At 44.6% G+C, this 14,465-nt stretch overlaps 2 protein-coding genes across 2 annotated transcripts; one reads left to right on the forward strand and one right to left on the reverse strand.

Moving 5' to 3' along the window:
- Positions 1–1,814: 1,814 nt before the first annotated feature.
- LOC120844044 ((3R)-3-hydroxyacyl-CoA dehydrogenase) lies at positions 1,815–4,280 on the reverse strand. The gene is made up of 2 exons (XM_040215634.1): positions 4,093–4,280; positions 1,815–2,294 (listed from the first exon to the last, which is right to left on the reverse strand). Exons 1-2 carry the CDS (start codon positions 4,222–4,224, stop codon positions 1,893–1,895), a joined length of 534 nt encoding a protein of 177 aa, XP_040071568.1. The 5' UTR covers positions 4,225–4,280; the 3' UTR covers positions 1,815–1,892.
- Positions 4,281–11,899: 7,619 nt separating this feature from the next.
- On the forward strand, positions 11,900–12,694 carry LOC121047528. The gene is made up of 2 exons (XM_040502842.2): positions 11,900–12,090; positions 12,164–12,694. The coding sequence occupies exons 1-2, from the start codon at positions 11,971–11,973 to the stop codon at positions 12,692–12,694; spliced, it is 651 nt and encodes a 216-aa protein (XP_040358776.1). The 5' UTR covers positions 11,900–11,970.
- The last annotated feature ends 1,771 nt before the right edge of the window (positions 12,695–14,465 follow it).

Raw genomic sequence — 14,465 nt, forward strand, 5'->3', positions numbered from 1 at the left:
ATGCCACAATTGCATTGATACCCCCGTCCACGCGTGGACCCAAGATGGCGGCGTCATAGTCTCGGTTTCAGCGCCGCAGTTTTAGAACAACCCTCCGGAGTTTCGTTAATCTAGGAACCCATGCAGTGACTCTACGGTGAACTACCGTCTGAGAGGCAGTGTCTGTTGCTGCATGAGCTCTCAATGACTCTATTAAGCGCTCGAGGACTATAGGTGGAAAAATAAAACTTTCACTTTGAATCACCCATCGGCCCGCAAGAAGGAGCTGTGTTCTCATCAGCCTTGAAAGAGTTCCACTGATTTCCAACTATATCCACTGATAGCTTAAGAATTACGGGGCGTGGTTTATTACCCTCATATTTGTTACCACGTGATTCTTCCCTGAACTTTTCTTTATCGGCCAATTCCGGGACTTCACAGATAAGTAGAGACTGACTCGCGACTCTTGAATTTGCAGAGATCTTTGTTTTTTCCGTCTGATGTCTGCTTTAAAAGAACCTGCGTAGCTAGCTTTTCTTATCATTGCGCTTTAAGTGCTGCGAGCACACAAGGCCCTCTCGAACTCTCATAAAGATACGTATCCCCTCTGGTGATATGCGCTAAGTGGATCCGGATAATGCAACTGAGAGCTTCCGGTTTTAGCTCGGAGCCTTTTATCAAGTGAGTTTGTGAACAAACTAGCCTCACTTGCCCAGCAACACTACAACAGTTCACTTTAACTAATGTGAACAATTTAAATTTACATAGGTTCACAGTTTGTAATATACAAATTAATATGAGTTCGGTCGGTTTCTAGTTAAAGGCCCGAAAACTTCCCTTTCATTCATATCCCTCGTGACTTTGTTGTATGGGCGTTTTAACATTTTTACGTCATCAATGAAGTACTACACCGACACGTCTTGGCGATTAGTGCTCCGTTCACACATAAGCTGGAAGTGGGGTGAACGTTAGGCGCTTGCTGGACATATGAACCGGATTCCTTTCATCACCTGACCAGACTCTTCTAGCGCCGGTTAGGCTTCGAACGAGACGACGTTGAGTAAGATCGACGTATCATTGGTCCATCGAACAGCTAGCTTCCACCGCACTGTCAGCTTAGAGGCGACCCGAATATATAAAGTACTACCCTTTCAAAATAATAAAGTGCTCTCACACCTTCATTGCATTCATCAACATCGCTATATCAGGCAATTGTTCAAATCTGCATAAAATACCCTACCGAAAAATTCAGTACTGCTTTTCGCTACCTGTATTATGGAACTGAGAATCTATCTGGGATAAAACTTGATTTCAGGTTTTCAGATATTAATCCTTCGTCTGCAGTCTGGAATTCGAGTTTCCAGAGAGAAATCCGACAAGACTTCCAGCTACATAATCCAGATAGCGTAAACGTATTAACCATGCTGAATTAACCTGAAACTGGGGTAGAGAAGAAGCATCAAAACGTAGAAGCGACAGAAAATACACAGTACGACGTCTCAAACTCCGCTAACTGGTTTATTTGGTCCACTTTCTTATATAGTCTCAATCTCAAGGTCATTTCCACCAACGTCTTTTGGTGTTTTGTGTTGGTGGAAATGACCTTGAGATTGAGAATATAGAAGAAAGTGGACCAAATAAACTAATTCGCCGAATTTGAGACGTCGTCCTGTCTATTTTCTGTCCCTTCTACGTTTTGATGCTTCTTCTCTACCCCAGTCTCAGGTTAATTCAACAAGATTAATATTCACCAGCTCGCGTGCACCCTTACGATTTTTTCTGTAAACCTATACTGGATTTTTCGGTAGGGTAGGTTACAAACTAAAACACCACGATAAAAGCAACACATATATCGCAGTTTTATTAAGTCAACAGCAAAAGTAAATCTCCTTTCCGCTGGTCGTACGTGCGTCTCAAGCCCCCAATCCGCCGGCGACCTCCACGCAGGTGCCTGTAATGTAGGAGCTGCCAGAGGTGCACAGATATCTGGCCACATCGGCCACTTCTTCGGGTTGCGCGAACCTCCTCATGGGACACGTAGACAGAGCTGCTTTCAGCGCGTCCTTAGGAATAACATAAAGTAGTGGAGCGTGCGTTCCTCCCGGCAGAAGAACGTTCACGCGGATGCTCGTTCCGGTCAGTTCTTGGGCCAGGGACTTGGTGAATGCTATGACGCCGCCCTTAGAGGCTGCGTAGGTGGCGAGGTTAGCAAAACCGAGCTTGGCCGCAATGCTTGCTATGTTTACGATAGCGGCCTGAGGTACTTTGCTTTCCAGCATTGCCATGACGGCGGCTTGGTTGACTAGGAAGGTCCCCTTCAGAAAAAAAACATATGGTTATGGTGAAAAAAAAGTTATAGTTATACAAAAGGCGTAACTTTTTTCCGTGATGTTATTCAAATACGCCCAGCCCACTTTTACTGGGCCTAATACATTCACCGTCCTGGCAGCGTTTGAGAGGGGAAAACTGCGTTTGTTTTGTGCAATATAGGATCAGGAAACTGTTCCATTTTCTTTATTTATTGCAAAATATTTCAGGAGATTTTACTGATTTATTTGAAAGGAAGATAAACAAAGGCTCATAGCTTCCTACCGGTGCATACAAATGTGTTTAAAGTTGGTCTTACATGGGTAATTACAACTTAATTTTTATTTTTCGATTAAAAGTTTGATCATCAATAGCGATTATCTCAGCGTTTCCTCCGCCATTAATGTTCCATAATTTTCCTCTTTAAAAAACAATATATATATATTGAATGAAATCAATTTTCATGTTCATGCACAGAAAAACAATTTAGCCACAATATAATTCATTCCTCTGCATTTGTAGATTATGAAAAGTTGGGGACCCAACAAATGATTATGTATAGCTGACATGTGCGAAGTTTGTCAGTTTTATTTCATTTTATTACATTTAGTATCCCTTAAATCGCCCCTTAGACTAAAGGGGAAGAAAACATGACATGTTAAGTAACACAATAAGACTACAGTAAACAGTTTTCAAGGTGTTACATTTGAAACGTGGCCAGAAGGGCTTTTTGATTACTGAGCTGAATATACTTGCTGCGTTGTGAATTTCGACGATACAATAAAAGAGTGTAAGTGCCTTTTTTCAGCAATGTCAAATTATAATATCTACGGTCGATTTGAAGTGCACTGATAAATTATTTGTGCCGGACGATAATCGCTCGCAATTATCAAGTTCATCTATACAAGTAATTAAGAATCGTGATCCCGCCATGAGTCATTACATTCCGTGAATACCTAGGACGCTTCTATGCATAGATGAAATAAAAATCATTGGATAGGACACGTATTATATATAACCTGTAATTGTTGATCGGTTTTACATCGATAATTAATGACTCGTTAGAACTTGACAAACATAATAAGAATGTTTAAGGCGTATTCGTCAGACCGTGAAATTGTTGTAGTGTATAAGCCGATGTTTTCAGAGCCATTCCTGAACTTAACAATGCATATTAAAATAACAAGTGCATTGAACAAATACCTCACCGTTCGACGTACGCTACAATATCGCGATGTACGCAAACAGAGAGGCCATTATGTGGAGTACGAGAGCACGTACAAAAACGTTCTTGATGCCTCCCAGTAACTCTAAACGCTAAACCAAATCTTCATCTTTGGGATCATGACGAGCCTACCTGCATCATTAAAGTACAGGCCAGTTCTTAAATGCTTTCATGAATTATTTTTTCAGGTCCTTAAAATAGTCATATCAAGTTTCACACTTGTTCAATGCATTTTTCAACAAAAGAAGCAATTTTAATACTCGGTGCAAGTCTCCAATTATATATTGGAATTTCTCTCCTCTAATTCTGGACGTTTAGTAAATTGGTTTAAGTTTTGTTTCGAATGTGAATCAACAGCAAAAATTATATTGATCGTGCATAAAACAAAACAATTTAAAGGCTGTAGTTATCTTGACTTTTCAAATGCGGCAAGTAGTAGTTTGTGACCTTCTTAGAGTTCTCTCGTAATCAGGTTATCTAAATTTACGTAAGCTGATTACATATCGATAATCTTTCAATAAATACTCCGCCTGCCTCAAGGATCCGACCTCTTTTTTGTAGGTATACAAAATACAACAAACCTTGAGGTTCACTCGCAGCTGTACGTCGTATTCATCTTCCGTTGTGTCCACGACAGAGTGCCACTTGGCCACACCAGCGCAGTTCACCACGATGCTCAGTGGAGTTCGGAATCGAGAGCCGACGTTGTTCATGAGGCTAGCGACAGAAGTGGAGTCGCCCACGTCCACATGAAGTGCAACGTGATCTTTACCTGGTAATCAATGAGCGAGACGGTAAGAATGCGTTTGAGTATTTTGCATGCGTGCAATTTCAAGATTTCAGCAAACAAAAAACGGTTCGCGAGCCCTCAATTTTCGCAAATTTCACGAATTGAAGAATTCGCGAAATTTAAGGGCGCGCGAAAATTTCGGTCTTTAACATTTTCAATGCAGGCGTCTGGAATTTGCGAAATTTAGTGGTCGCGATTATGTCATCTGTGACCGATTCGCGAAAAATGGGGGCCGCGGAAATAAAGGGTTTTCCAGTATTTGGGAACAGCCGGCGACAATAACTCTTATTTAAAAAGCTCTGCACCATTATTCGAATACAGAATAAGGTTTGGGATTTTGCACTAGATCCAATAAACCCAGGACGAAAGAAATACTAATATTTAAAGTGTACATCTGTTCGAATTTGTATCTTGCGAATCTGCATTCTGAAAATTTCTCTGAAACTGTATTGCATAAGAGGAGACTTAAATATCAAAACATCGTTACCAGTTCATTGATGGGACCGCTTTAAGAAAATATATTTCTTTTTGCGCAAAATCGTCCAATTTTTCATTCGAAAACTCTGAAGCCCATTGTTAAATATCCAATACCAAATTTGTCTCTGTGTACCAATGAATATAGAGTGGGACACCGCACGTTGTCACTGATGAAGCCATATATTGGAAAATGCGCGGTCTTGTTCTAGGCCATGCTCCTTCATTGTAGGTAACTCACTAGTTATAAAATCCTGAAAAAATTGGCAGACACAAAAGAAAGAAATAACTACCAACCTAATGATCATAACACACGGCATATCTTATAAACATCTTGTATCACGATGAGGTTTACGTGCATTCATCGCTTTGATACTAGGCTTAATGCTCAGTGCTCGGTCTGATTGCCATGAGAACGAAAATGGACGACACGACTAACCCAGCCTCATAATCTGCGGACCCTCTGCTCGCTCATTTAAAGACGAAGAAAGCACAATCGATGGCCAACGATAATCTGAAACCGTGGTTCGCTCTCAAGGCCACCCCACAAGCCTCACCAAAAATTAAAATCACAAACATCGTCACCCGCAACATCAGCCCCTCATCCTCGTCCTTGAACTACACATGATGCATCACCAATTATTTTTTTTAAGCGCAGCTCTTAGCGGCATGTCTAACGTCAGACGTGATGTGGCGTGTGACGTCACGAGGGTAAAATTTTTCCGCTAAATTTGGCGGAAAATTTTTACCCTCCTGACGTCACACGTTACGTCATGTCTGATGTTACACGTGACCCTCTTCTCCATACCCTCCCCTCCTCTTCAAGAGCTGCGCTCTAATCCGTCATTACAGAGAACTGTAAACGTCTTTCATTTTATTTCATGTACTATCGCGGACAATAGGAGCTGAAACAGCGCTCCGGCCGGCGCACGACACTACCTGCGCCGCCTGTCCCCTTGCTCCGCACACATGGCGCACCTTGAGTTCGAGATGAATTCTCACTTGCGCTCGCTGCGCCACTGCGCTCTTCCGGCTGTCTGCAAGCGAGACGGCAGGTGCGACAGCGGGCATGTGTGGTAGGGCGGCAAGGGGAACGAAAGATTGCACTTGTCGTCCCTCTTTTGGAATTCATTTACTTTATCGCGCAGTATCCCGTAGAAGAAACGCTGACTCGTGAAGAAAAAATATTGAAGTGACTTGAAGTTCAGCTGCGATTATCGTTTTTGAAAGTCACATCAAAAGACGTTGCAGATGGTTGCAATGACCACATCGGCTTTTTTGTGTTTTCGTTCACTTTCATTTTCACTCACAGTTTCAATGTTTTTGTAACCTGATTGGACGAGATTCAAAAACGCTACGAATCACGGCTCCACACTTTGGGGCCCGGTAAAAGAGCGCTTCTATTTCTTTTTTTTTTTTTTTTTATAAGACGCTTTTTTTTTTAGTTGAAGCAGAGTCTCTTAATACCGTTCTGGTCACGAAACGTCTCCGTGACTCTACGGGAGAGCTTGATATGGTGCCAAGAACGGCCGCTACGCGGCGCGAGCTATCTTAGGGGGGCCATCGCCCGCCGCACCCGGCGCAACGCACTGGCAGCGGCGGCAGCCCGAAGGCGTTGTGTGGAGGTTGCTCGCGGTATTCCTTACAACGAAGTTGTTGCATCAACGTCACGCGAACCTCATGTGCCAGTGCACCGCGTTCAAGGTCGACGGCATGAAAATTCGAATGAACGATGCCTAAGACGTGCTGCGTGACGGGCTGCAGCTCCGGATACAGAAGCAACAAGGAAAAGGCGTCGCTCTTCTGTCTACCAAGTAGCGCCGAACTTCGGGAGAAGTGGAAGAGAGCGATACCGCGGTTGGAAGCTGGCGGTTTCAACTTCGAAAGCAAGAACGTTCGTGTTTGCGAAAATCATTTTGATGTTAGCGACGTTGTAAGAACCGACGAGCACATCGTGAACGGGGTGGTTGTGTCGCTTCAGCAAGAGAGACCGAGACTTCGGACCGATGCTGTTCCGAAGATTTTTGACGGGCTACCGGCGTACCTGACAAAGCCGAAACCGCGTTCCCGGCCAGCGATTCAGAGGCAACGAGTGAAGAGGCGGCGCGAATTGTCACCTGAATGCGCAGCAGTGGAATGCCAAAATGCGAACACCGACTCGGCAGGAGAAGCTAGTGACGGTAAGCTCCTGCGCCGGTTTGGTCACGGCATTTCTTTGTTCCTTCAGTCGCATGACCCTTTGTTATAGCGGCTGGTGGCATTGAGGTACTTGTGAACAGTGTTATTGATTTGTTTTACAGATGCCTGCGATAGCGGACACGCAGATCAGGCCTGCCAGACGGAACAGGCAGTGTGTTCGTTTGTTGAGACGCAGGCGCTGAGGGCACAGCTTTCTAGCACGAGGCAACGACTGGAACGGTGTCAGAAGGAGCTTGCGAAAATGAGAGTCCTGGCCAACAAAAATGCAAGACTCGTTCAAAACCTGGACAAGCTATCCACCCGTGAGAAGCTCATCTTTGATCAGTGCATCATGAAGGCAAACGCGAAATCTCGGAAAGCTGCCAGGTAAGCTTCACCCGCAAATAACTGCCAAAAAGCTATGAATATAATCGCACATATTTTTTCGTGCCACTGTCTTGTCAATATTTTTTTAGAGCAGTGCTTGCTCTCATTGCATGTCAGAGTAATCGTAAATTGCCCGCTTTGCATGATCGCACAATGCAACCTGTCTGTTGCTCCCGTACTGGAGTAGGGTGCATGTTAATATTGGAAATGATGAGGCATTTTTAAACGCGTTGGTTGTGTACTGCGGTTTGAGGAAAGGGTGTGACGCATGTCGTACATATTTTTTCTGTTTGCTGTGGTCATGTACTTGCTCTGTTCACTCACCAGCCTCGGTTTAATTGAATGCACAACGAGCCCGCACTCTCTTTAGGTACAAGAAAGAATGGATCTATGACTGCCTGCTGCTGAAGATTAAGTCTACAGCGGTCTATACATTCCTTCACGAGAATGAATACCTTCCCTTGCCCAACCCTCGCACCCTCTGCACTTACCTGAGGAGCCTGAAGGCTGACTTTCGTTTTGACAGCACTCCATTCACTGTTCTCAAAGACAAGCTGCAAGTACTTCCTGAGAGAGAGCGTCGAAATTTGGAACAATAAACAAACTTACTACTGCATTCTGTGACTTCATATCTCATATATGTGCTGCATGTCTAAGAAGATGTATTTTTATACAGGTGTGCTGATGTTCGACGAAATGAGCGTAAGAATGAATGTGCACATTAGGGAGTCATATATGGCTCTGCTCGGTAAGGTTAACTTCGCCGGGCACACAAGACCCTTGGACTGTGAGAAAGATGGCGATCACGTCCTGTTCTTTCTCTTCCGAGCATTTCTTGGCGGGTGGTCGCAGACTGTTGGGACCTTCTGTTCTTCCGGTGCAGCCCGTGGCTCAATAGTGGCGAAGTTGTTGCTCCAGTGCATTGTGCACCTTTCGAGCGCTGGTGCTATTGTCGATGTGGTTGCGAGTGACAATTCAACGCCAAATCGTTCAGCTTTAAAAAGCTTGGGTTAGTATCTGTGTACGTGAGTTACATTTGTGAAATTAAAGTAGTTGAACACAACTAACTGCATCGCTACCTTATTTTCAGGGATAAACAGTGGCCAGAGACAGCTGCAAACTTCATTCCAGCATCCATGCGTCCCTTCACGAACAGTGCAGGCACTAACTGACCGACCCAATGTCTTCAAAGGGAACGCGACAGAGCAGCACACGACAAAACAGTACGCGACAAAGCAGCACGGTCAAAACATCACGCGTCAAAACAGCACAGCGTCAAAACAGCACGGCGACAAAACAGCAAGCGTCAAAATAGCACGCGACAAAATAGCACAGCGTCAAAACGGCAAAGCGACAGAAGAGCACGTGCCAAAACAGCACGGCGTCACAACAGCACAGCGACAAAACAGCACGTATGTAGCAACTTCGAGCGCGCTCTTCACCTCCCTTTGCGCGAATATTTTCGAACCTCCTTAACCCGTTCATTTATTGTCGCTAGCTTATAAAGGAATTTATTGCCTATTTTATTGCTAAGTCAGTGTCCCGACTGGTGCTGCTGTGTGATTGCTAAAAACAAACGAAGTTAGCAGTAGTCACTACTACTTAACTGCGCTGACCTCTGAAGAGATTGAATAGTTGGAGGTGACATCTTCGTGACAATGTTGGCCGCGTTGTCTGGTCTTGTTTTATATTTTTTTTTTTAGACCCAGCGATAGAGGAAAAGTTATTGGGAAAAAGAAATCCATAAGTTCAAGTTATGAACCGTCTGGTTTGCGGTGGTCCGGTGAGGGTACTCGTCGTTTCGTAATTACCACCTAAGCGTAAAGCGTCCCCCCAAAAAAGCGGGAGATGCGCCTATTACAGATGCATTGATAGAACCGGGAAGATAAGGAAACCTTAATGTCGAGCAAATTCAAGGTGTACCATGGGCACGGATTCTGCGGGGATCATTCGCCGTGAACAAAATTTTCCGGAAACACGCGGCTGCGGCTTGCAGGCGAGAAGTTGTTTCGAGTTAAATTCACAGATTATTGCCGACGAAGGGGCCTCGATCGAGTGGAAACCGGTGAAGCAGAAACATACCATAGCCTCAATGCTGTTGTCGTACAGCATGGGCTAAGCACACCGTTGCCGCACACACTTCTTTTTTTCTTTTCTTTTAACAACTAACAAAAACGCATTGCCGTAAGATTGATTCATTTATTGTAGACGACATCACCAGATAACTTGTGCGTCAATATTAGCAGAACTGCTCGAGAAGAAGCCATAATACGCACCAGCGGGGGCTTTGGCACTGCCCACGGAGCCTTCATGTGCGCATCGAGTATACTCCCCACTCCCAACTTGCTCCCATGAGAACGGATTCGACATATTGGCCGTCGACGAGTTGGCTTTCGACGAATTGGCCTAGACCCTCCATTCATTTACAGTGCCTGCTTTGAGACATGAATTTTTTAACTCCATACGCTATATTTAGGGTTCAGTGTTTTTGGCTTAAACCGATAAAACCGGTAAAAGTGCGATGAAATCTTTTTTACAAATTCGGTTTTAACTGAAAAAGGTCAGTATTTTCGAGGGCGTTTGGAGGGATAGGTGGTGGAATGAATTAGTGACCGTATGACCACTTCCTTTCGCAGTTTTCAGCTTGTCTCCGAGATCGGTTCAACTTTCAACAAAAGTTGAACCGACGTAATGGTCTTCAGGACGAAATCTGGGTTTTCACCTGATAGGGATTTGTGTGCCGAATTCTTTGTTCAAAGAGCAGAGTTTAATCGTGAACTATACAATGAAATGAAAAGGCACCCATAAATGCCGCACATTTTTTAGCACCTCTAGCTTCCGTCTACTAGAGGAGGGCATAAATACGATTGCAGTATTGCCGTTTCTTGGTCTGCGCGAATCAACCACCTCTTGCAGTCGTGAAAATAGGGAAAGACGCACTGAGTACAATGTTGGCCATTTTTTGTATTTTGATATTTGCCTCTCCGACCAAAGTGGTAGTAAAGCTGATGTTCGTCCTGCGTACAAATACGAGCCCACGACAATAATGTCAGATCACGATAGGGCCCCAGTGCGTCTTGCAGAACAGGTTGCGTCGGCTGCCACAGACAGCAACAAATAAGAAATCCCGTACCTGGTTTACTCACTATTTATTTTAAACAAACGGCTTTGAATATTGCATTTTCGTCAGTATACTGGTTTTCGTCAATAAACCTAAAAGAACTGAAAAGTTTATACGTCTACAAATATTCTCAGCAATCAACCGAAAACTTCTGCTTGCAATAAAAACCGAAAAATGGACGCCGAGTTTTAAAATAATAAAAACCGAAAACGCCAAACCCTAGCTATATTGTCAATGTCCTGTTTTGACGTTGTGCTGTTCTGACGCTGTGCTGTTTTGACGCCGTGCTGTTTGGGCACGTGCTCTTCTGTCGCTTTGCCGTTTTGACACTGTGCTGTTTTGTCGCGTGGTATTTTGGCGTGTGCTGTTTTGTCGTCGTGCTGTTTTGACGCTGTGCTGTTTTGACGCTGTGCTGTTTTGACGCGTGCTGTTTTGACCGTGCTGTTTTGTCGCGTGCTGTTTTGTCGTGTGCTGTTCTGTCATGGTGCCGCCTTCAAATGCATAAGGAACAATCTTCAGAAGGTTGGAAAGTTCCTGGTAAGCAGTAATTCGAATCTAGATTAGATTATTTCCTTTTAGAACAGTAGCTTCACTTTTTTTATCGCAGCTACCGCAAGGACACAAGGTCCATCACTGCCACTACTCTGCCCTGCTGGAGTACGAGGAGCAACAGGATGGCCATCGTGCTGTCCCGAAGCTCACGAGGGCTCACATCTTCCCCAACGCCTTAAAGAAGATGAGTGTGCGGCTTGCTGTTCAGGCGAGTAACCACTCTTACTAATTAGTAAAGCCACTTACAGGCAAACTAATGACGTAAGACTTTGCTCATGATCTGCTAACAAACAATGTCAAAAAATACAAATTTCAATGCAAAGAGCTTTTTCGCTCAAAACCACTGTGCCGTCGTTTTCAGCTTTTCAGCGAAAGAACGGCCTTTGCAATGGAGTTTTATAGCAAGCAAGAAAGCTGCCAAAAGCTACATAACTTCACAACTACGTACGACTTCACGAAGCAGATGAACAATCTATTTGACTGCCTCAACTCAAGAAGGCCACAGCACGTGCAATACAACGAGGCAGAGCACATCGCGGTGAGCGAGTAAATTACATCCAAATACGTTTCTCTTCTGGTGTACTCAAGGTTAATATTTCTTGCATTCCAGACATTGAAGGCGAACATGAATTGGCTGGAGGATTGCTGCACATACATAGAGAGCCTGCCAAAGCAGAGGCAGGTGTTCTTCCTGAGCAAGCCAACTTGTGGTGCACGGAGAATAACGCTGCACAGCACGGTTGCCCTGATTAATCGCCTCTTGAAGTCAGGCTTCCGTTATGTCTTAGTTGGAAACCTCGGCCAAGACCCCTTAGAGGTAATTCAGGTACTTTTTGGCATTGTGTGTTGGTACATATATCTTTCCTTTTCCCTGTACAGCGCTTCTTTGGAATAGCCAGGCATGTTGCAGGAGACGGGGGCCAACCAACTGTTCAGCAGTTTTTGTTTATATACCGGATGCTGTCTGTAAACAACCTCGTGCGGCCACCTAAGCGAGCTTCAGTTGACGGAAACGGGCCACAACTGCTTCTTACTTTGCAAGGTCTTTTTGACAAGGAAAAACCCTCTACGACTCAGGTATTTTGCACTTTGTGTCCTGTAGTTTCCTTTCAATCACTTTACAAAATTAAGGAAGTTGTGCACATTTCAGGTGGACACACTAGCTGTTTTGCTGGACGATGTCCTGCTCGAGCCAACAACAGACTGCGTGGAAGACATTGGCCCCCTGTCGACCAAAGACTCCATTTTGGATTACCTAAGCGGATATGTGGCCAATACGTTTTCTACTTTGGATTGCGCCGGCTGCGTTGAAACGATGTTGAGTGCAACACGTCAGCCATCTAACCTGATCCAGACAAAATCGAAGGGCTATTTGAAAGTACCTAGCAGCCGCCTTTTTGCTCTCCTAAACATTATTGAAGAACATGTAGAGACGTACACGGTACAAAAAATTGCATGCGGCGACGTGTACGTGAGGATTGTTGAGGGCATTTCGCTCGACAGCCGTACAGCTTCAGCAAGTGTAGGTTGTGTGTCGCACTTTTTAGGGACAACAGCTGCGGTTGTCCACTTTGTTTTGAGATGTAGATTACATTTCTTCACGCGAGAAAAAAACAAAGCCTCGCGGGCAACTGTGCGAGGCTCATGCGCTGCAAGTGGGGGGCGGAAGCCACAGTGTTAAGCACAATGTCTGTGTATGTGTCTACAAGTATGTTCTTGCAGTTTATCTTTATGTTGTAATAGATAATTCTGCAATGTGATTTTCAAGCAACAAGTATTCGTCGTGTTCACATTTGAGAGTGTGCTTATTCTCTTTAGTGTATGTTTACACCAACTGCCTGGAAAGCCAACAAGCATTCGGTGCTTAGGCAGACCAGAGAAAAAATTATGTAAAACAAAAGTGAATAAAGCTGAATGAATGAATAAGTACACACCTGAGTACTAAGCGGAGTATCATTACCACCAAATTTCAGATTTATTGCATGCTTTAAATCATTACCGCCCCCCCTCATCATCCAAAAAAATAACAAATATATACGATGTGGTACCTCGGTAGTGGCAAAGGTGGTCGAGCAGCTAGCACAGGCATCAAAAGGAACTTCCAGATTAGGCTACTGCACTTCCCTTCCCGAAGAAATCCTGGGTTGTCGGCCGGTAATTAATGCTCTAGACAGTAAACACAAGGAAACGTCAAGCGAAGGATGTCCTGTGTAAATTGAGTGGAAAAAAGGGATCACTTAAATGCTAGGTACGAGAAACTTGTGTTTATTCGAAAAACACCCTTAATACCGAAGCGAGCGGTCGCGAAAGTGCTCGCCTGCTCACCGCGCCACCGAAATTCCCTGCGTCAAGAAAGCGATGGGCGCTCACAGACGTGTGTCCAAAACAACTGCGCATTTGGGTGCAAACTCAACTGAAAGGTCTGAAATAAAACGTCTAGCTCGACCATTCACTTCATTTGAATACTTGGGTAGTAGCGCGCGAGAGACGAGCCGGATATGAACCGATGCGATCGCCTCTGTCCTGCTTAGTCGTTTTTCATTCGGTTCACCTTCCACCCCCTATTCGCGGCACTACCAATCACCTACCACATTAACACAATCGCCCTTTGGCCAGGCGCAAAAATAAACACGTCGAGCAGATCTAGCATGCTCGCATCGGGAGCATGAGCATCGTCTTTCAACACTTGCAAGATATCACGTACCGCTTCGAGGCATCCTAAGTGCTCATATAATTGGGCTATGAGGTAATTATCAACGCAATGCGTCATCGCGCGCTGTTAGAACATTTTAAACGCGCTGCGGTTTAGAAGGAAGGCCCGCGCTCCCAAGTAAACTACGCGTGCGTTCCTAAGTAAACAGCTCTCATTCGACGTCGACACTGGATCCCGTTTCGATTTATATATCTGGTGGCATTGGCGCGTTCAATGATGTTTAAGAAAGCGTAACAGGAAGACTAGCACGCTCATAATCGCGTCGAAACATCAGCAGCAGTGCGCATACAAGCCCAGCAGTGGCGGCGGCTGCTGGCCCCCTTACGACGGGTGGCACCCCTAGCGAGAAATTTTGTCCCTATATCAACCTTCGGGCGGAGTTTCGTGACCAAAAAAGCATTGAAGGACTCTGGTTGAAGGCTAGTTGTCCGTGCATTTGTGTGTAGCATCATCATAGAAAAAGGAAAACTGTTCTAGCCTTTGTATGAGAAGTATTTGAAGCAGGTGAGCATGCTTACCTGCCCAAATGCTGCGAAAAAACATCGAGGTATAGTGTAAATTCTACGCGCCGTCGCTGAAGTCCGATTCAACAAACCGACTAGCAAGCTCCAACCAGCGGGAGCATCTTCAGGGTGAAAAAATTGTGCTCTTAAAAAAATTAAAAAAAAGAAGAAAACTTCCAGCTTTTTTACTTTGGTGACGAACGAATAGCAGCGGAGCTGAAGCTTTTGTTCTCGGC

Source organism: Ixodes scapularis, unplaced genomic scaffold (genome assembly GCF_016920785.2).
Source record: "Ixodes scapularis isolate PalLabHiFi unplaced genomic scaffold, ASM1692078v2 PGA_scaffold5__190_contigs__length_132052651, whole genome shotgun sequence".
Classification (NCBI taxonomy): Eukaryota; Metazoa; Arthropoda; class Arachnida; order Ixodida; family Ixodidae; genus Ixodes; species Ixodes scapularis.